The 20,310-nt window shown below is 48.6% G+C and overlaps 1 protein-coding gene across 1 annotated transcript in view; it reads left to right on the plus strand.

Annotated features, from left to right (window-relative positions):
- LAMC1 (laminin subunit gamma 1) overlaps window positions 1-20,310 on the plus strand; it is a 66,700-nt gene that overhangs the window by 37,185 nt on the left and 9,205 nt on the right. Inside the window, exons 2-18 of the mRNA XM_082053977.1 lie at window positions 3,669-3,973; window positions 5,577-5,707; window positions 7,143-7,309; window positions 8,994-9,182; window positions 11,101-11,218; window positions 11,318-11,416; window positions 11,521-11,657; window positions 12,504-12,626; window positions 12,714-12,903; window positions 13,747-13,859; window positions 15,129-15,350; window positions 15,446-15,634; window positions 17,541-17,786; window positions 18,101-18,254; window positions 18,667-18,809; window positions 19,735-19,913; window positions 20,060-20,216. Coding sequence (XP_081910103.1) covers window positions 3,669-3,973; window positions 5,577-5,707; window positions 7,143-7,309; window positions 8,994-9,182; window positions 11,101-11,218; window positions 11,318-11,416; window positions 11,521-11,657; window positions 12,504-12,626; window positions 12,714-12,903; window positions 13,747-13,859; window positions 15,129-15,350; window positions 15,446-15,634; window positions 17,541-17,786; window positions 18,101-18,254; window positions 18,667-18,809; window positions 19,735-19,913; window positions 20,060-20,216 — 2,862 coding nt within the window. The remainder of the gene's footprint in view (window positions 1-3,668; window positions 3,974-5,576; window positions 5,708-7,142; window positions 7,310-8,993; window positions 9,183-11,100; window positions 11,219-11,317; window positions 11,417-11,520; window positions 11,658-12,503; window positions 12,627-12,713; window positions 12,904-13,746; window positions 13,860-15,128; window positions 15,351-15,445; window positions 15,635-17,540; window positions 17,787-18,100; window positions 18,255-18,666; window positions 18,810-19,734; window positions 19,914-20,059; window positions 20,217-20,310) is intronic.

Genomic DNA, 20,310 nt, shown 5'->3' on the forward strand with positions numbered 1-20,310 from the left:
TGTCACCTTGTCTCTTGCTTCATGCCTCTGAAAAGATGCAGTTTAAAAACATGCGGCTTGTGATTTTGAGCTCTGGGTGCTTTAAAGACGTGTCAGGTTGCGCTCCTGAGGTGTTGAGCTTGCGGTTGCCAATTACTGTGCGTCTTCTTTTTACTAATGAACTTTTGTAACAAACATCCAGAGTTCTTACTGCAAAATAGATCTGCCGCTTCTCAGTACGCAGACGGAAATCTTGTCTGATACTTGACACTACCAGGCACTTCTAAGCCAAACTGAGATCAAAATAATTACCAGCTTCTAGAAACAGGAGAACAATAAACGTTCCATTTGGAAAACTAAATGTTAAAACTGCCTTTTACCTGGTTATTGCTGTTACTGTTTCTCAGCATAACAGCGGTACATGTTTATTTAGCCCTACAAGAACTTGTAGGCTTGTTTTTGCTAGAAGAAGGCTCTGTGACTGTGTAGAGCCCTGCTAGCTGCCAGGCTGCTCAGCGCAGCTTTTACGTTCGGTATGAACAGGGGGAAACCGCATTTCAACACTGTGTCAGCTGGTCCTGGGTAAACTCCATTGTTCCGGCAGTATTTACCCACGGCAAGCTGATAGAGCGCTGGCATTGGGCCGCTCTGTGTGCATTAACTGCATTCCTGTTTAATGCCATTAACAGGATTTCTCAAGTAGTTACAGTGCCAGCTGAAAGAAATGGCTTTCACCTGGGTTGCTTGGTCGGGAGGGTTTTGAATGCGTTTTCTTTGGCCCGCCACATAAAACCGATTGGGAAAAAAAGGAGGGTCCTTTCCGTCTAGCACAAGGGGTTTCTATGGAAGGTGCTTTTTTGTGCCACCCCGAGTGCTGTTTGCACGTGTGGTGCCTTTAGCTGCGCTGGAATTTTTGCATGGAGCAGTAGGAGACCTTGTCAGGGAACAGGGGCCGTAATCCAGTTATACTGGAGAGGGAAAAAAAATTGAACTCATTATTTTTCGGGACACACGGGCTGTGACCTGGTATTGCTGCTAGAGCAGAAAGTCGTGTGTGCGGAGTAAGAGCACGTGCCTGGCCCCTTCATTCCCAGGATTCTTTCGAAGCGTTTTCTTCCTGAAATCATCTGGATGAAGCCTGAACATAAGGTTTTTTGCTTCACGCTAGAGGAATGCAGTACTAGTAGGAGAGGACTAACCTCCCCAAGTTGAAGTAGCAGGGTGTTCTCCACAATTCAGTTGACACAATTTATTTGAATGATCTTTGTGCTGTTGGCTCTTTTTTTTTTTTTAAATTTCCCCCCCCTTGACTCATGGAACAGCTGTCCTTGCCTGCTGTCTTCACTGTTATCAGTCGTCATAAAAATTGCCCAAAGAAATCCCACCAGGGCAGACTCTCAGCCACATATTCTGCTTTATTTTGGCACGTAAGCTCAAAGAAAACTTTCCCATCAAGCTGATGACAGCGGTAACACCGTGATAGTAGGTCTGGTTTTAGTTGCTGCCCATCCATGGTGTTGGTGAAGTTCTCGGACAGGCTGGCAAGCTGCAGGTTGCCACGTCTACTAGAGGTTTCCTGCAGAAGAACAAGGAGGTGTTTGCTGCTGGAGCTCCCTGACTTTACTGGGAAAGCCGGGGAGTATATTCTGGGTTTGGACTGGCAAAGATCTTTATACATGTCTGGCCTGTGGGCTCATCTCAGGTGTGTTCACCTGGAGCTCCTGCCTTTCACCTCTGGAGCATCTTTGAGAAGAGACCATGTAGCAGGATCTATGGGAAACCTGTGGGGGAGTGATTTATACACCTGATGTCTGCTGCTTGTCTCACATTGAGATTCATATTAAACCCACTTCCAACTAAAAGGAAACAGGGTTAATCGTCTCCTGTGTTGGGCAGCGAGGGGAGGCTAAGACTGAGCTGCACTACGGTGTTAAATGTTGATCCTTCGGAGTTTCTAGCTGTTGTGGAAGCAGTTTGGCATTAGTGGTGTGATGGCTTCTCACTTGTCTTCCGCATGTAAGAAGATCACATTAAATAACTTCACCCAAAACTACCAGAGAGCTAGTACCGCACAAGAGCCACAGATCAGGAATGTCTGCTTTCCAGTCTTGTGCTTGGCTCATCTGTAACCTCACACGTGATATAAATAGGAAAGGGGATTTTGTGGGAAGTATCGGGGGATTTGTGTCTGTACAAAGCCCCAGCTGTCTTGCATGTCACACACAGACAGTGCTCTTTGGTACGTTGGGGTATCAGCAGATTTCTTTGCCTTTAAACACAGGATTGGTCTTATTTTTTTTTATCCTTGCGGCATGTAGGTGTAAGTTTTTCGGGTGCTGTGTGTCTGGGTTTTTTCCGGTATGTTGAATTCTGGACCCTCTGCTGTGCTTCTCTTGCTACTTTGGTGTTTCCAGCAGCCAGAAAGGACAAAGGGCTTTGGGTACGATGTACCTAATGGAGACTGGTCCTGGTCTAACCAGTGAGCATCACAGGAGCTGGAACTGTGATTTCTGACTCGAACCTGACCCATTGCTCTCAGGTTTTGCACTTGTGCTCTGAGAGGCATGCTGTTCTTGTTGCCTGGTGCCACCTGGTCCTCTTTAACTTGAGAAGAGAGCCCATCTTCAGCAGGTGCAAAGCCTCATGTTAAAATTTAACATGGTGGAGTTAATTAATTTTACAAGTTGAGGTTAAACCCATGTGACTTAGGCAGAAATAACCTGTTTCTCAACTGGTTGAAACTGTTCTATTAGCTTTTTTTTTTTGGCTTGACGAAGGGACCACTGATGGCTGCAACCTCTGCTCAGAGTAGTGTTTGTCTTGGAGGCGGCGGGTGCGTAAAAGAGCGTGGCGGGGACTAAACGCCCGAGGTTTTGTTCCGGACAAGCCTCACGTTGTTTTAGCAAGTTCCCTACGTGCGCTGGGGTGTCCTGATTGTACCCAGCCTGCTTGCCGAGGTGCAGCAAGCACAGCTGACGTGCAGCTGTGAATCTCCTCCTGGGAACATGCCACGGGAACGGCAGAGGAATGGGGCTGAAGCCTGCTGGGGTGCTTTTCCCCAAACTGGAGTTTCTCGGGGGTCTTGGAGACTTTGATCATATGGTCTGCGAAACTTAAGCTTTGCTTTGTCTTGCCCTGGGGAATGAGTAGAAGAGGGTATCCTCACTGGTGGAGGAAAGGCTTCACGAGTAGTAGAAGGAGTTTGGGATGTTTTCTATTTAGGGAAGAGGCAGAGGTGCAAAACAGGCTCTGTGGTGTGACTCTAACCTCTCTGGTTAATACAGTTTCTCCCATACGTGTATTTGGAAGAAGTATTATCAAATGGTGTGGTTAGCTTGGACCTGGCCTTAGATACATTACACCAGTTTGTGTGTAGCATCTCTTGGGGTAAGGGCACCACTGGTGGTGTCTGCTGAAGAGAATTACAGCTTGTGAGATAAGTGTTTGGTTGCTCAGATGTCTGTAGGTCTGTTTATTTATCTACTCAGCCTGCCCTTGACTTCTGCCTTTGATTCCTTCACCTTCTTTTTGCTGGGAGATACAGTACATAGGACTGGAGGAGATACTTCTGTTCCTGCTGGACAGTACTGGAGATGTTTCTTCCAAAGAGAGAGTTGCTGAGCAGCTCTGTCCATTCTTCCCATTTTAAGTTGGAGTTTTTCCTCATGTTTGTCTTCTCTTATCCGCAGGAAAGGCCTTTGACATCACATACGTGCGTCTGAAGTTCCACACCAGCCGGCCGGAGAGCTTTGCAATCTACAAACGCACCAGGGAAGACGGCCCGTGGGTACCTTACCAGTATTACAGCGGCTCCTGCGAGAGCACCTACCACAAGGTCAACCGTGGCTTTATTCGGACTGGGGAGGACGAGCAGCAGGCGCTCTGCACGGATGAGTTCAGTGACATCTCCCCTCTCACCGGGGGCAACGTGGCCTTCTCAACGCTGGAGGGACGTCCCAGCGCCTATAACTTTGATAACAGCCCCGTGCTGCAGGTACGTGAGCAGGACTAAGTCAGCAGCATAGCTGGCTGCACTACAGATCCTATTTGTACTGAAAGACCCTCGCACAGGTGAGTTGGGACGTACAATCTGAAGAGGTGCTTTTGAAGGAAGATGTGAACTTTCTTTATGGTACTAAAAAGCAAAAGCGGTGGCATTGAGGATGATTTGTTATTAGGCATCATGGAAGTCTTTAGAGGGTGGATGTGAATCTCTGCCTGCTTAGAAAGCATCTGTGGGCATTTTGCTGTTGTTTCAGATATAAGGACAGAGGAATGTAAAGCCTAAGTCAAATGAATATTTGAGGTGTCTTCATGCATATTTTGAGCACAAATATTTAAGAAATGCATGATTCTTCTAAACAAATAAAGGGTTATTGGGAACCCTAACCTGTTCTCTTACATGTGTGTTGGGGTGGGCAAGCTTGATTTTGTCCATAGTATTTGTTTTCTCTTACAAGCAGCTTGGTGAGGGCGTTCAGTTGGGGCTTTTCTTGTTGTTAGCATTTGCAGTGCTGCTTGGGCACTGGTCAAGAGCATACGGGACCACCAGTTTGTCCAATTTCCTCGCCACTTTGTGTATTCTGCTTGGTGACTTCTCTATTCGCCTGAAATGGAAAAGAACCTTGTTGGTGTAGCTGGCCCTTGCAGAGAACAGGATCTAATCGTCAAGGTGAACAGAGAGATTTTGAATTAATGATAGGGCATATAATTTTCTGATAAGCTTCTCTATTTGAGGAACAGAGACGTGGCCACCGGTTTCCTATAAATGTGTACAAACCTCTGGCGTTGCTTTTCAGAACTGAAGTAAACGTGTATTTTGTGCTCAGCATTTCCATGTGTTTATGTCAATGTTTGTAATTCAGTAAATCTTCTTATTGTACTGGTTAAGCAGTGACGCAGCTGCAACACGGTTGTACATACATACAGGGATGGTTTTCTCCTTTTTTTTTTATGGTGCTTGAAGGAAAAGGGCATTTGCAAAAGCTGTAATAAAACCAAGGTGTGCTAACAACAGTCAATGGCTGAAGGTGGTGTGAAATTTGGGGATGGGCTGCATGTGCTGGCTGTTGCAGGAGGAGGGTAGGGTACTGTGGTGAAGATGCTGTGTAAATATTATGGAAAGCTCTTGTGGTTTAAGTTGGAGCTGCCTGTCTGTTTTTCTTCCTCAGCCTCCCCCAGCCTCGTTCGTCTGTGTCTTTTTGTCTGATGTACATCTGCAGATGAGTGTACCCTAAAGCTTTTCCCATTCGTGCTGTATAGCTTTGCGGGAAAACTGCAGTCAGATAGATATGTACAATTAGTAAGCGTGTGTAATTGTGTGCACTGCGCTTTTTGCTGCCCAGCTGAGAGCAGCCAAGAGACAAAGAGGCACTGAAGAGGTACCTGGGGAGGAGCAGGGTCCAAAACCACATCCGAACCAAGAGGATGGGTTGTAAGGCCTCTTGTGCTTCTGCGGTGCAGAGGGGAAATTGATGACGAAGGAACTTGCTGACTGATGAATGACTTTGTAAATACACCTGCTAATGGCCTGGCACTGATACGCTCTTGAGGGGGACGTTTGATGTTTAATCTGATGGGATTTCTCTCTGCTCTAGGAATGGGTGACGGCCACAGATATTAGAGTGACCCTCAATCGTCTGAACACGTTTGGAGATGAAGTTTTCAATGACCCAAAAGTTCTCAAGTCTTACTACTATGCAATTTCTGATTTTGCTGTGGGTGGTAGGTGAGTAGACAATAAACCTCTGTACTTATTTAAAGCTGTTGGTCAGGATTACCAGAGTGCTTTAAAAATTGTGATTATACTCACATGGTACCATTAGGCTCTGGTCTTTATTGACTGTCCTAAACCAAAAATGCAGCAGAATGAATCTTATGAAGCTTGCAAATACTCTGTATAATCTCTTGTGGCTACAATTTCAGGCAGACAGAGATAAAGTATACTTTTTTCCTTGATTAGTTCAAATGTCAAGTGATGTGGGAGGGGAGAGGGTGAAAAGACTGACAAAAAAGTAAAACAAAAGAAAAAAAAACACACAACTGTTTTCTACTGTGCTCTTTGTGTGGTTTTTAATGTGTTATTAATTGTTTTCTGCCTACATCTGTGGCTTAGAGTAACAGTAAGTAGAAAATCTCAACGTCTCTGCTTCACATGTATTTTGGGAGCGATCTCCTCTGAAGATCTGATGCACTGGACAATACCCTCGTTGTACGTTCTTTTTGCCAGAGCATATTGTCGAATACTTGAATATTTTGCTGGTGATAAAATGTTTTGATAAACAGAGCTGAGGCCAGTGCAGTGTGTTGGGCTGTTGGTACAGTGTGTTGGGCTGCAGGGAGCAGTCCTGAGACCAGGATTTGACAACATGGGGATTTGCACTGGCTGCACCATTGGTCTGTGTAGGTCCCTGGGCTTCCGTGTTAGTCACCTTCGTGCTATTTAATTTTTACTGATACAAGCACATGGCTGTGCCTTTTCCTGAGGTGAGAGAAGCTGCAGAGAATATACTGACCTAAAGCTAACAAAATCTTTGCTTCTCCTACTCAACATATTCTGTTTTAGTGACAGATTGTGAAGCAGTTGGTTAATGTTCTCATGTTTCTAAATGCCTACCTTGATCTTGCTACACTTGTTTATCTCAGGGAATGGTTTGGGTTGAAGGGACCTTCCCAGCTCCCCCGGTGCCACCCCTGCCATGAGCAGGGACATCTTCACCCAGCTCAGGTTGCTCAGAGCCCCGTCCAGCCTGGCCTGGGTTGTCTCCAGAGATGGTTCATCTACCACCTCTCTGGCCAACCTGGGCCAGGCTCTCACCACCCTCAGAGGCAACAATTTCTTCTTCATGTCCAATCTAAACCTGCCCTCTTTCAGTTTAAAATCATTACTTGTTGTCCTGTCACTACAGGCACTGGTAAAAAGTCTCTGTCCATCTTTCTGGTAAACCCCCTTTAGGTACTGAAAGACCTCAAAAGTTCTCTCTGGAGCCTCCTCTTCTCCAGGATGAAAAACACCAGTTGTGGTCTCACGTCTGTTGCGATCACCTGCCTTCGAATTTGTCTCATCTCATATTTTCACATCTGGGTTTTGCTTTTGGGATCGCTCTGCGAGTGACCTAGATCCTTGGAGTTTCAATACCTGTTCCTTGTCTCTTGTTAACCAGATGCAAATGTAACGGCCACGCCAGTGAGTGTGTGAAGAACGACCTTGGGAAGCTGGTCTGCAACTGCAAACACAACACCTTTGGGGTCGACTGTGAAAAGTGTCTCCCTTTCTTCAACGACCGTCCGTGGAGGAGAGCGACGGCAGAGAGTGCCAATGAGTGCTTGCGTACGTACAGCCACGCTTGACAGGAACAGCTTTGTTGGCATCCAGAAGCTGGCCCTGCACGATTTGAAGTTGTCTCACTTGCAGTCAGCCAGGGTTAAGCACAGTTCTGGTGTTTTTCAGCAGAGATTTTGTGGGACTGATGGTCATTCCAGTCCCATCCTATAAGAGCTTTCTGGTAGATCCCTAGAAAGGGGCATCTCCGTTCTGGAGAAGGGTGGGAGTCACCTTTAGGAAAGAAGTGTGCTGCCAAAATGTACAGGCTTGTGCTTTATAGGACTCATGGGGGGAAAAAAAAAATGTATTTAGTATGCTAGAGCATAATTGCCTTTTAAAACACTCCTCATTTAGCATCTGCTGACTTCCTGTTGTATTTGGGTTATTAGTTTTAACAGTTACTTGTGGACTATTTCGTCCAATTTGGACACTGTTGCAAGAGTTCTGGGCCGCAAACGTGGATCTCTGTGACCGAACGCCAGTTTATTTTGCTTGGTTTTGCGTTGCAGACCACAGCTCCTGGTAGTTTACTTTATAGGGAAGCTTTTTAGACAGAAAAGTGTTCTTCCTGTCTGACCTCTGTGTGTGTTGATCAATCCTAGCGGTCTGGTCAAATGGTGAAACCTGGATCTCCTGCTCCCTGGACAGATTTGTAATCTGTTCACATGCAGGGGAGAAACTCTCCTTGCAGCAGGGAGTCAGCGCTTGCCATTATCTTCTCATACTTCTTTGCGTGACTGTGATCGGTGTTGCTGTGTAGGAGGCTGGCGTTTTGGCTGCAAGCGGCAGCCCAGTGTGGAAATGAGTGGGGTAGAAAATGCTGGTTTTCTTCTGGATGTAGGTGAGAGTGGTCTGCAGGAGCTAGTTTCACCTTTACAGCCTTGCTTCCCCCATTTTGGTTGGAAAAGACCCCTCAAGGTCATTGAGTCCAACCATAACCCACCCCTGGCACTGCCCCATGTCCCTGAGAACCTCATCTCCGTCTGTTCAACCCCTCCAGGGATGGTGACTCCACCACTGCCCTGGGCAGCCTGTTCCAATGCCCGACAGTCCTTTGGGGAAGAAATTATTTCCAAGATCCAACCTCCACCTCCCCTGGCGCAACTTGAGGCCGTTTCCTCTGGTCCTGGTGCTTGTTCCTGAGGGGCAGAGCCTGACCCCCCTTGGCTCCAAGCTCCTCTCAGGCAGTTCAGAGGTCAGAAGGTCTCCCCTCAGCTCCTGTTCTCCAGGCTGAACCCCCCCAGATCCCTCAGCCTCTCCCATCACACTTGTGCTCCAGCCCCTCACCAGCTCCATTCCCTTCTCTCAACTCGCTCCAGCACCTCAAGGGCTTTCTTGGTGTGAGGGGCCTAGAACTGCCCCCAGGATTGGCAGTTTGGCCTCCCCAGGTCCCAGCACAGGGATGGTCACTGCCCTGGGCCTGCTGGCCACACCAGTGCTGGTACCAGGCAGGATACTGGTGGCCTCTTGGCCACCTGGGCACATGCTGGCTCATGTCCAGCCGCTGTCACCAGCACCCCTGGGTTCATTTCTGTGGAGGAGTTTTCCAGCTGCTCTTCCCCAAGCCCAGAGCGTTCATGGGGTTGTTGCGACCCAAGTGCAGGACCTGGCTATGCTTTGCGTGGTGGGTTTTGTGATGGGGGCGCCTGTCTGGACACACCATTCACCAACGGAACCCTTGTCCCTGCAGCTTGCGACTGCAACGGGAGGTCACAGGAGTGCTACTTCGACCCCGAGCTGTACCGTTCCACGGGCCATGGGGGCCACTGCTCGGGCTGCTCGGGGAACACGGCCGGCGCGCACTGCGAGCGCTGCAGGGACAGCTTCTATCGCCTGGGCAGCGAGGAGGAGTGCCTGCCCTGCAGCTGCAACCCCGTCGGTAAGTAGTGCCAGCAAATGGTTCTGCTTGCAAACTTCCCTGTGCAAAAGCCAGCTCTTCTCTCAGTTATGCATCTGATTGCAAACTATGGGGTAAAAAGAGGGTGTTTTTTTTTCTTTCCTTTTTTTTTCTTTTTTTTTTTTTCCTGTGTACTAAACGCTTATTAGGTTGTGTTTTAGCTTAAATTATCCTTGGATCGAATTGGGATTATGGTGGCGGGGGCAGATGGTTCACCCCTGTGGCGTTTATTCCTTCAAATATGTTCTGAAATAGATATTTTCATTTTTTATGTTTTTGTCCCCTCTGCATGTGTTACCCTGGACACTCCCAGCACTGAAGAACTCATTTAAATTCTTAATAAACAAGATGATGTGAGCGGATATTTCTGGAAGTTGGCCACACTGAGGAATTGTAGTGAACTTTAGCCACATCAGTTTCTCCTACTGAGTGTCCAAGCACTATAAATACAAACCAGTGAAACCTTAAGCATAAAAGGGGGTGGGGGTGGAAAGAAAAACGAAGTAAACTCAAAATATGGAGTTAAACTCCTGTAAAAAAAATAAATGAAGAAAAATATTCTGGCAAGAGAACAAATCTCTTGTCCTGAAGGGAACCACTTGACCTGTATGGAGTGATCCCATAATTACACCAACCCACAGCAAATAAGGGGCAAGGAGACAAAAGGGTAACAGATAATAAGATATGATGTGAGGTTCCAAAATAGAGTAGCTGGAATAAGTAATTGCTTGCAGCATGCCCTAAAAGCAGCCAGGGAGAGGTCTGCCAGGCTACGTCTCCTCTCTAATTTGGTCGGAGAGTTGAACAGTTGTGAAATTTTTGACCAAGAAAGGCCTCTTTCTCCGTCTGCTTTCCCAGGTCCTCGTGTCGGACCTTATTTTAAGAGGGGTCTTTAAGGACAGTTTTCAAAGGGCTTTATAAGTCAGCTGTCAGCTTGTATCCCGTGGCATACCAGCACCCAGAGCGTATTGGAAGCCCCTGGTTTGGTTTAGGTTGCTGATTTTTTTCCAAATACTGTTGTTTTCCTAAATAACCATAAGTGGGACTGCAAAGAGGATTTGAACTTTGGCTGTATATGGTAAAGGTTCTGTCCTGTCCAGCCAAATCATCGTATAATTCTTCACTTTGCTATAATCTTCTGGTGTGGATTGAAGTGGAAAGAAGCAACTATTTCTGTATATTAAAATATTTTTTTCCTGGTAATTAACTCTTAGAGTGCTGACAACTCCTAGGCTGCTAGCTACGCTGGTGCTTGGGAGAGAGCATTTTGTCTGCCTCGGATTAAAGAAACCTGCTGCCGCTTTTTGTGCAAGTCTGCTTGAACAGAGCAGTACTGAGGAACATGTCCTGCCAGAAGATGAGAGTTTTGCTGAAGCAGGTTAATAGTGACACACGCAGCCTCGCTCCGAGGAGGTGGTTTAGTCTTTAAATCCAACTTGGGAATCAAGAGAGGAAATTGGAGCGTGAAAGGGAGAGGTCAGGATATCCCCTGCAAAGGGGGAGATGGTGATTAGAAGGAACACACGGGGTTCAGGGAATAAAATCTCAGAAATGGTGCATTGCAGGGTAAAACAGGCATGGAATTAAAGATGTTACATGCAAAGGTAACACTGAAGATGAAACAGGAATAAGGACAACAACTGGAAGTTAAAATTATATTTATTTATTAAAAGGGTGGTTGGTAGGAATAATTAAAGCTGAATATAGTTTGGGAGACTAGGTAAGGATTCATCTCTCTAGAGGTGCCAGGGGAAACATCCCTGTGAACTAGAGGCAGTCTCTAGGTAAGCTTGAAGCTGTGCTCCCCGCTTTCTTTTCTTGCTGATTTTGTAGAGCTGGAAGAGCTGCGGGCTGGCAGACCGGGCTGGTTTTGAGGTGCCTGTCCCCTCTGTCCCCGCAGGCTCCCTCAGCACCCAGTGCGACAGCTACGGCCAGTGCAGCTGCAAACCCGGCGTGATGGGCGAGAAGTGTGACCGCTGCCAGCCAGGCTTCCACTCCCTCTCCGAAGCCGGGTGCAGGTAAGGGGGCTGCTGCTCTCTAAAAGAAAAAACAGGTGCCTTTTTAAAGTTTTCTCTGCCTGTCTCTGAATGAGTTATCCTCTCTCTTGGCTCCTTCAGGCCGTGTTCCTGCGATCTGGCCGGCAGCACTGGCGAGTGCAACGTCGAGACGGGACGGTGTACATGCAAGGACAATGTCGAAGGCTTCCACTGCGAGAGGTGAGGTTCTCTCCCTGTGGCTTCATTTCAAGAATGAGAAGCATTTGAGTGATGGCCTGAGGTAAGCATTGGGGAAATTAATTCTCTTTCCTTCGCCTCTTCAGATGCAAACCTGGATTCTTCCATCTGGATTCCTCCAATCCAAGGGGCTGTACCCCCTGCTTCTGTTTTGGACACTCTTCAGTCTGCACTAGTGCTGTTGGTTACAGTATCTACAGCATCACCTCCAACTTCCAGTTTGGTAAAGTCGAGCCTTCTTTTATGTCTCAAATCAGGCTGTAGACTCAAGTCAGAAGCGATTAAAAAAACCTGCTCCTTCCTGTCTGTGCAAGACCACAAACCTTGGGCAGGCAGGTCCAGGATCCCTCTTTTGGAAGTGTTGCATTACTGCTGAAGTTATGGGGAGCTTCCCAGTCTGCGGCTCATTTGTTCAGCCAGGGAGGAATGAATTAACATGCACCATACAGGTGCAAGCAGGAATTGTAAATGTAAATCTTTTAGAGCTTGAGAGAGGTGCTGGCAAGGGCATTTTCTCAATTTTAGAACCAAATCAGGAGTTTCTGATTGAGAGGGTTATAATTGCTTTATATTTGGGGTTTACATGGCTCTTAGTAAAACACAGTTGTATTTCCGATGAGTCTGTAAGCTCAGGAGACATCTTTTTTTTTTATACTGTCTGTTTCCTGGGTATGAATGTTTTCATGCTGTGTAGTCTGAAAAGAATGTCTTTTTAATTAAAAAGTTCCTCTGGAGAACAGTGAGTATGAAGTTTGAAACTTGCATCAGGTTGCAGGGGACTGCAGGTTTTCCCATCCCTGCTTAAGTCCTTTAGAAAACAAGATTTTGAACAAGTAGCTGTTGTAGGGTTCAAGTCAGCACTTGAGTTAGGGGCTTAAATTGGAAAGATGACGATTGCTATCGATGTTCTTCTGCACATCTACGTTCTAAAGTCTGTTAGTGCTGGTGTACAGACTATAAATTAGTTATATAGGAGCAGAGTGACACGGGAAGCGTGTGCAAAGCTGCGTCTTCAAAGGGTGTTAATTCTTGCATGTTTGATTTTTTTGTTTGTTTTGTTTTTTTCCAGGAGAGGATGAGTGGCGTGCTGAGCAGCGCGATGGCTCTGAAGTCTCTCTCCAGTGGAGTGCAGAGACCCAGGATATCTCTGTTATCTCGGACACCTATTTCCCCATGTATTTTGTTGCACCACGTAGGTCATTTGAGAATTGAGGCTTTCTGTGCTGCGGGTGCCCTTTCTGTTCTGTCCCCGAACTCTGAGGATTTCTTCCTCTTTCAGGCAAGTTCTTGGGCAACCAGGTTTTGAGTTATGGACAGAACCTGACCTTCTCCTTCCGTGTGGACAGACGGGACACGCGCCTCTCCGCAGAGGACCTGGTGTTGGAAGGGGCTGGGCTGAGGGTGTCTGTGCCACTCATTGCCCAGGGCAACCCCTACCCCAGCGAGAACGTGCTGACCTACACCTTCAGGTGAGAATCACAGAGTGGTTGGGATTGGAAGGGACCTCTGGAGATCTTCTAGTCCAACACAGCTGCTAACACATGGTCACCAGAGCAGATCACACAGGATCGCATCCAGGCGGGTTTGAATGTCTGCAGGGGAGGAGGCTCCACAACCTCTCTGGGCAGCCTGTTCCAGGCTCTGGCACCTCACAGGAAAGAAGTTTCTCCTCTTATTTAGATGAAACCTCCTGTGTTTCAGTCTGTGCCCTCATCCTGTCGTTGGGCACCGCTGAAAGGAGTCTGGTCCAGCCTCTTGACACCCACCCTTGAGATATTTATCAGCATTGATAAGATCCCATCTCAGCCTTCTCCAGGCTGAACAGCCCCAGCTCTTTCCTCATAAGAAAGATGCTCCAGACCCTTCATCATCTTCATAACCCTCCACTGGACTCTCCCTCCAGTAATTCCTTGTCCTTCTTAAACTGGGGAGCCCAGAACTGGACACAACTCCAGATGCAGCCTCACCAGGGCAGAGTAGAGGGGGCAGAGAACCTCCCTCGACCTCCTGGCCACACACATTTGCCTTCTTGCCCACAAGGCACGTTGCTGACTCTCCAGGCACGGTGGGGGCAGCTGGGACCCAGCTTGTGGTGCCTCTGCCCTCTTAGCCCTTGAGAAAACAAACAGCATTAATTTTAGCTTGGAAGAACGGTCTTATCAGGTTAATTTGGAGCTCGCTGTCTAGCAGCATTGCGTAAGTGCATGTGAAGTATGTTGCAATAGCATACCACTGCTGGAAAGGGTGCGCTGAAAGGGCGCAGCTGTTAGCATCAGAAAGCTTTGCCGATGGTGTGTGGCTCTTCTCCGCAGGCTTCACGAGGCCACAGATTACCCATGGAGGCCTGCTCTTACGGCATTTGACTTCCAGAAGCTTCTCCACAACTTGACTTCCATCAAGATCCGCGGGACATACAGCGAGAGAAGTAAGTTGCTGGGCAGAACTATTCGTCTAAGGGCTCGGGTTGCTTTATTGTTGGACCCCGTCATAAATAGCTATGACAGGTTATTTGGCAAACCCGCACTGTTTGCTTTTCACCTGATGTTCCAGTATAACAGCTTCTCCTGGAGAGCAGTTGGGGAAGAAAAGGTGCTGCTTTTGAGAGTTTGGGAGCTCAGCACCCATCACCTTCTGATTCTTTGCTTCTAAACATGGGAGTTTTGTTGTGTTGCACAACCAGTGACTTCCAGATTGGGAGAAATATGTAGCACAGAGTCCTGAAGGACGTGGTGGGATAGATGTAGGGAGTTTATAACATTTGGCCTCAGTTTCTGCTACACTGGGAATAACTATGTCCCATCTCCTCCTCTTACCTTGGCATGACAGATGGGAAGGACAAGGTGTTGAAAGTGCTGCCTGTGCTTAACCCTCTTCTTAATGAGGGTTCATAAAAATTGGTGACGAATTAGGAGCAAAACTATCTGGGTCCTTGGGTATTGACGTGTGAAGAGGAATTTTTGCAGAAAGATGCAAAGGGATGAACTTGCATTTGGGGAAGGTGGGAAGAGCCACAAGTGTTTTCTGTAGAGGTGACTCAGAAAGAAGAACGCAGGGTTGAGAAACGGAGGGGAGGAAAGGTGCGGAGCGAGCTGTTCCCTGCGTGCTGTAGCTGCTGCTAAGATGTGGGAGCTGGGGCTCTGCTCGGTGCTCCGGAGCTGCCGAGGTGGTACAAGCACTCTGCCGTGAGTTAAAAACCAGCTGTGTTGTGTCTGGGCTCTGTTCTGCTCTGGGGAAGGGGCAGGGAGCAGAGGGGCAGCGCTCAGATGCCAGATGAAAGAATGGCTTGGGAGGAATAGCTGAAGAGTTTGCCCAAGGCACGGTTTGCAGACGTTGTGTTAGAGACAGGGTATTAAAGTCGCTGGAGAGATGGTCTGTCCTCCCTAAAAAGACAGGAATTGGTTTTGGTATTTGATTTGGAAATGGAAACCACATGCATGCAAAGTTTAACTTATTTTAACTGACTGTATTTGCTCACGTGCTGTTCTCAGCATCCTCCTCTGTGCTGTTATTCTACGTGAGCTATATTGCATCTTTTCTCACGTGTCTAAGTCTTCCTGGAGGATTTTGCTCCTTGATTCACCTTACCAACTGCAAGCACCCGCCTGTCCATCTCTCGCACTGTTCAGATGTGCATTTGGTGAAGCACTGAGAGCCTTTGTGTTTAAAAAGCGTTTCTCCTCTCGGTGCTTTCTAGGTGCTGGCCACCTGGACGACGTTACCATCACGAGTGCTCGCCCCGGGCCCGGCGTGCCCGTGGCCTGGGTGGAGAGCTGCTCCTGCCCAGCGGGATACGAGGGGCAGTTCTGCGAGCGCTGCTCCTCCGGATTCCGGCGAGAGACACCAAGCCTGGGGCCCTACAGCCCCTGCGTGCCCTGCGCTTGCAACGGGCACAGCGAGACCTGCGAGCCCGAGACAGGTAAGAGTGGCTGATAGAACAGGGAGCAGCAGGAAGGCATTGTTTTCTTCCTACATTGGATGATGAAGCAAAAACCACGTGTTCCTCTCTTCCAGGCGTGTGCAATTGCAGGGATAACACGGCGGGGTCTCACTGTGAGAAGTGCAGCGATGGGTATTACGGAGACGCGACAGCGGGCACGGCGTCAGACTGCCAGCCCTGTCCATGCCCCGGCGGCTCGAGCTGTGCCGTCGTGCCACGCACCAAGGAGGTTGTGTGCACCAGCTGCCAGACTGGCACTACAGGTGGGTTCTTCCACAAAAAGTCTTTTTTTTTTTTTTTTTTTTTTTTAATTTTTTCTACACCCCACGTGCCTGTGGAAATGTGTCTCCCACCAGTTCTGGGGCTGTGAGCAGCACAGAAACCTGCTCTGTCTTCTGGTTCAAATGCTTCTCCCTTTGGCACTGGTGAGGCCTCATCTCGAATACTGTGTTCAGTTTTGGGGCCCTCATCGTAAGAAGGACATTGAAGTACTGGAGAGAGTGCCGAGGAGGTGACGAGGCTGGGGAAGGGTCTGGAGCACAAGTGTGATGAGGAGCAGTTGAGGGACCTGGGGGGTTCAGCTGGAGAACAGGAGCTGAGGGGAGACCTTCTGATCTCTGAACTGCCTGAAAGGAGCTTGGAGCATGGATCAGGTTGGTCTCTTCTCCCAGATAACAAGTGATAGAACAATAGCAAATGGCCTTAAGTTGCGCCAAGGGAGGTTTAGATTGGATAGTAGGAAAAAATTCTTCCCAGAAAGGGTTGTCAGGCATTGGAACAGGCTGCCCAGGGCAGTGGTGGAGTCACCATCCCTGGAGGGGTTGAACAGACAGAGATGAGGTTCTCAGGGACATGGGTTAGTGCTAGAGTTAGGTTATGGTTGGACTCAAGGATTCTATGAATACTCAGCCCTGTTTTCTGTCCTGTGCGAGGCTCAGGGCTCCCCATGTTCTTTGTGCCCATCTCTTGAGAACAAAAGGGAAACAAAGGCTTAATCTGTGTGGAGTTGGAACGTTTCTATGCTACACAGGTGAGCTGTGCTGACTTCTCACAGAGCTCTGTTAATTGCACAGCACTGGGCAGAAAATAGCACAGATTTAAAAGAGCCAGGAAGGTGGGTCAGAGTGAAATAAAATTAGAAAATGCTGTTTGGCAGGCAGAGACGCTGCAGGAAGCTTGCCAGGGAGGGCCAGTGCCCTCCCTAGGAAAAGCAGGAGGGCTGCAGTGACTCACCAACGCTGCCCAAAAAATAGAAGACCAAATTTATGCTCAGCATTTTTGAAGAGAAATATGTGAACGAGTACAGATCTTTTTTTCTTAGCGATAAACCATGAAGTCCAAGTATGTACCCGAGTCATTAAGCAGAGCCTCTTGTTCTGCCTGCAAACAGCAAGGAAGCCTTGGGATGGTTGGCAGTCTTCACGTTTTCCTACTGATTTTATGCTTGGCGTGTCAGAGTCCAAAGTCCAGAATACCTGTAAATGTTTGAAATGCTTAAAAAAGCCCCTGGCCAAGCACAGAGGCATCTCATGGTGGTTCCCATGGGTGCCACTGCTTTGTGAACCAAAGCGAAGTCCAAGGTTCCGGGTTCCCTGCAGCTGTCTGTATGAGTTTACATGTAGCTGTGTGGTCGCACCAGAGTTCCTCCTGTGTCCTGCCACCTTCTTGGGACGTGAGGGGAAAGGCGAGGGAGAAGAGGGTTTGCGTGTGCAAGAACTGCCTCAGAAATGGAGCTCGTAGCTGGCTGGGGAGCTCGAATCCCCATCAAGTGTCAGGAACTGCGGAGGTGGATGCTTTGTGGGCTGCCTGCGGAGGTTTGGCGGATCTCACTGGCAGTGGGGCTTCCTGGAGCAGTGATGTCCCGTAGAACTTTATCTGCTTGGACTCCTAAATTAACAACAAACTACAACAAATAGATTTGGCTTAAAGGGCTAGAAGGGAAAGAAGGAGCTGAAATAATTCATAAGGCAAAGTTCCAGGGAAAAAGCAGCTTTAATTTAGAGGTGGGGAGGGATTCGTGTGTGGTTTTGTGCACCTTTCTGGCCCCAGCAGAGGATGAAGGGGGAGGAAACTGAAGAGTTTGTTTCTCAGAAAGGGCTGTAAAGGGTGTTGGGGTGGGATGGCAGCGAGGGGCTTTCTGCTGCAGCACGTGTGTTTGTCCCGTCCCAGGCAAGAGGTGTGAGCTGTGTGACGATGCCTATTTCGGGGACCCGCTGGGTGAAAACGGTGCTGTGAGGCCTTGCCGCCTCTGCCAGTGCAACGACAACATCGATCCCAACGCCGTGGGCAACTGCGACCGCCAGACGGGCGAGTGCCTCAAGTGCATCTACAACACTGCCGGTTTCTACTGTGACCGCTGCAAAGACGGCTTCTTCGGGAACCCCCTGGCCCCTGACCCTGCCGACAAGTGCCGAGGTGAGAGCCGGTTCCTATCGCATTTAAAAACAGCTTTGTCCCCAAGAGCTGCCGTTTCCTGATGTGTTTTAAGACACACTGTCAGGCTGGCATTTGTGCCCATCAGCAGTGACACGTGGCTTTGTGCTGATTTGGTGGCTGCACCTTGCTAAAGTGCCTGTGTTTGTGGGTGCGTACTGCCATCGAAGCAAAAGCATTGTGTGAAGCTGCGTGTTTTGAATCCAGGTCCATTTAGGGACTGGCTAGCAGAGAACCAACGCCACAAGCGACTTCTAACTTTCCGCATGTTTCCCCACCCTTTTTTATTTTTGCAGCTTGCCGCTGCAATCCCTACGGCACTGTGAATCAGCAGACGAGTTGCAATCAAGTGACGGGGCAGTGCGAGTGCCTGTCTCACGTCACCGGGAGGGACTGCAGTGCCTGCGAGCCCGGCTTCTTCAACCTCCAGAGTGGACGTGGCTGCGAGAGGTGACCGTCACCTTGGCTTGGGGCAAAAAGCTTGCTTTTGGGTGGTCTGTGCTTACTTTGTGCGGGAAGGTGACTTTTGTCACAAGTGACTAGTGTACCTCGGTGCTGCTATGGGTGGGGAAGAGCAGTGGTCAAGGAGCAGCTATGAAGGCTGCGCAAAAAGCCTGACTTATAAATAGCTTTATAAATAGCTTTAAATTGGGGTTTTAAATAGAAAAGTGCCACGTGACTTGGTAGCAGAGACTCGTGCTGTCATTTTTTTTGTGCAGGCACCAAGTGACCTTGCACAGGTCAAAGTCTTGGCACGTTGCCTCCTGCATTAAGCTGTGCTCACTAGGGCTCCTTTGGAGAGGTGCTTCCCCCGTGCCGTACCTCTGTGTCCCCACCTGATGTCCGTCTGTCCCCTCACCAGGTGTAACTGCCACGCACTGGGCTCCACCAATGGCCAGTGCGACATCCAAACTGGGCAGTGCGAGTGCCAGCCCGGTGTCGCCGGCCAGCGTTGCGACAGATGCGAGGTCAACCACTTCGGCTTCAGCTCCGAGGGCTGTAAACGTAAGTCAGAGAGGCTGGTGCGAGGTGGATGGGAGGGACATCGCACCCCCAGCCTTGCCTTTGCGAGGTTCTTTCTCACCTCGCTCTTCATCACAGCAGACGTTGGCACTTTTACGTCCACATCCTGCATGGTGAAACTTGATCCTTGTACAGTGGATTATCTCTTGTACAGTAGCTTATCATAATTTTTTAAATTAAATTTAGTGTAATTTAATTAATAATTTTTATTTTTATTAATTAAGAGATTACTAGCTACCTACTTCTGTTTTGTATAAATCATAGAATCATTTTGTTTGGAAAAGACCTCCAAGATCATTGAGTCCAACTGCTAACCTAACACTGTCAAATCCACCACTAACCCATGTCCCTAAGAACCTCATCCAGCTGGTCTGGATCCCTCTGTAGAGTCTTGTACCTTCAGGCAGATCAACACCCACCCAGCTTTGTGTCACCTCCAAACTTATTTGCTCCGACTCTGTCCTGCAACAGTCCTGTTTCCTGCCGTGGAATTTATGCACAGCTGCTGTGCAAACAGCCTGAATATAGATTCTGTCTTGAAGAGCAACGGATCCTGTAAACATGATTGAAAAACAGGATGATACGAACATTCATCCTCAATATCCCTGCTTGTAAAGAGCAGGAAAAATTAACTGCAGTTGGTTACAATGAAATAGGGTAGAAAATTGTAGTGCTTTGTGGGAGAGGCAATAGCAACACTGTGAACACACGCAAGAGTGTTGTGTCCAGCTAGACAGTGCCCCACTGTGCGCAGATCCACCCCGATGGGGACTGGGACTCCAGCCCTGCATTTGTGCCCCGTTGCCCTTGCAGAGTATTTAAGGTATTTAGGATATGCTCTCAACTTGTGGGTTTTGGGGTATTTTTGCCTCTCCTTCGGTCTGACTGAGGTTTAACTCCCCCGCAGCCTGCGACTGTGATCCCGAGGGCTCGCGCTCCCTGCAGTGCCAGGAGAACGGCCGCTGTGAGTGCAAGGAAGGCTTCGTGGGCAGCCGCTGCGACCAGTGCGAGGAGAACTATTTCTACAACCGCTCCTGGCCGGGCTGCCAAGAGTGTCCAGCCTGTTACAGATTAGTGAAAGATAAGGTAAGGCCGCAAACGCCGCTGTTGGTTCTGCCGGAGGCGGCAGCACGTGCTGGCTCGTGCAGCAGCTTTTCCACCCATGGCTGAAAACTGAGAGGCTGAAGGTGCTTCACCCGGTGTCGCAGCTGTGCTCTGTCCCTCTCGCGTAGGTGGCGGAGCAACGGGAGAGGTTGCAGGAGCTGGAAAATCTTATAGCAAATCTTGGTACGGGAGAAGAAACTGTAACTGATGAAGCTCTTGAAGAGAGGCTGAAGCAAGCGGAAAGAGATGTTACAGAGCTGCTCCAGGAAGCGCAAAACAGCAAAGGTGAGTTGACCTCATCAGTCGTGGACCGATGCGCAGTGTGATCTTTGCTTGATGTTCCCTTTCCCTTAGGATGGAGAGTGTTTTATTTCAATCC

Source organism: Streptopelia decaocto (genome assembly GCF_964273445.1).
Source record: "Streptopelia decaocto genome assembly, chromosome: 5".
NCBI classification, from domain to species: domain Eukaryota; kingdom Metazoa; phylum Chordata; class Aves; order Columbiformes; family Columbidae; genus Streptopelia; species Streptopelia decaocto.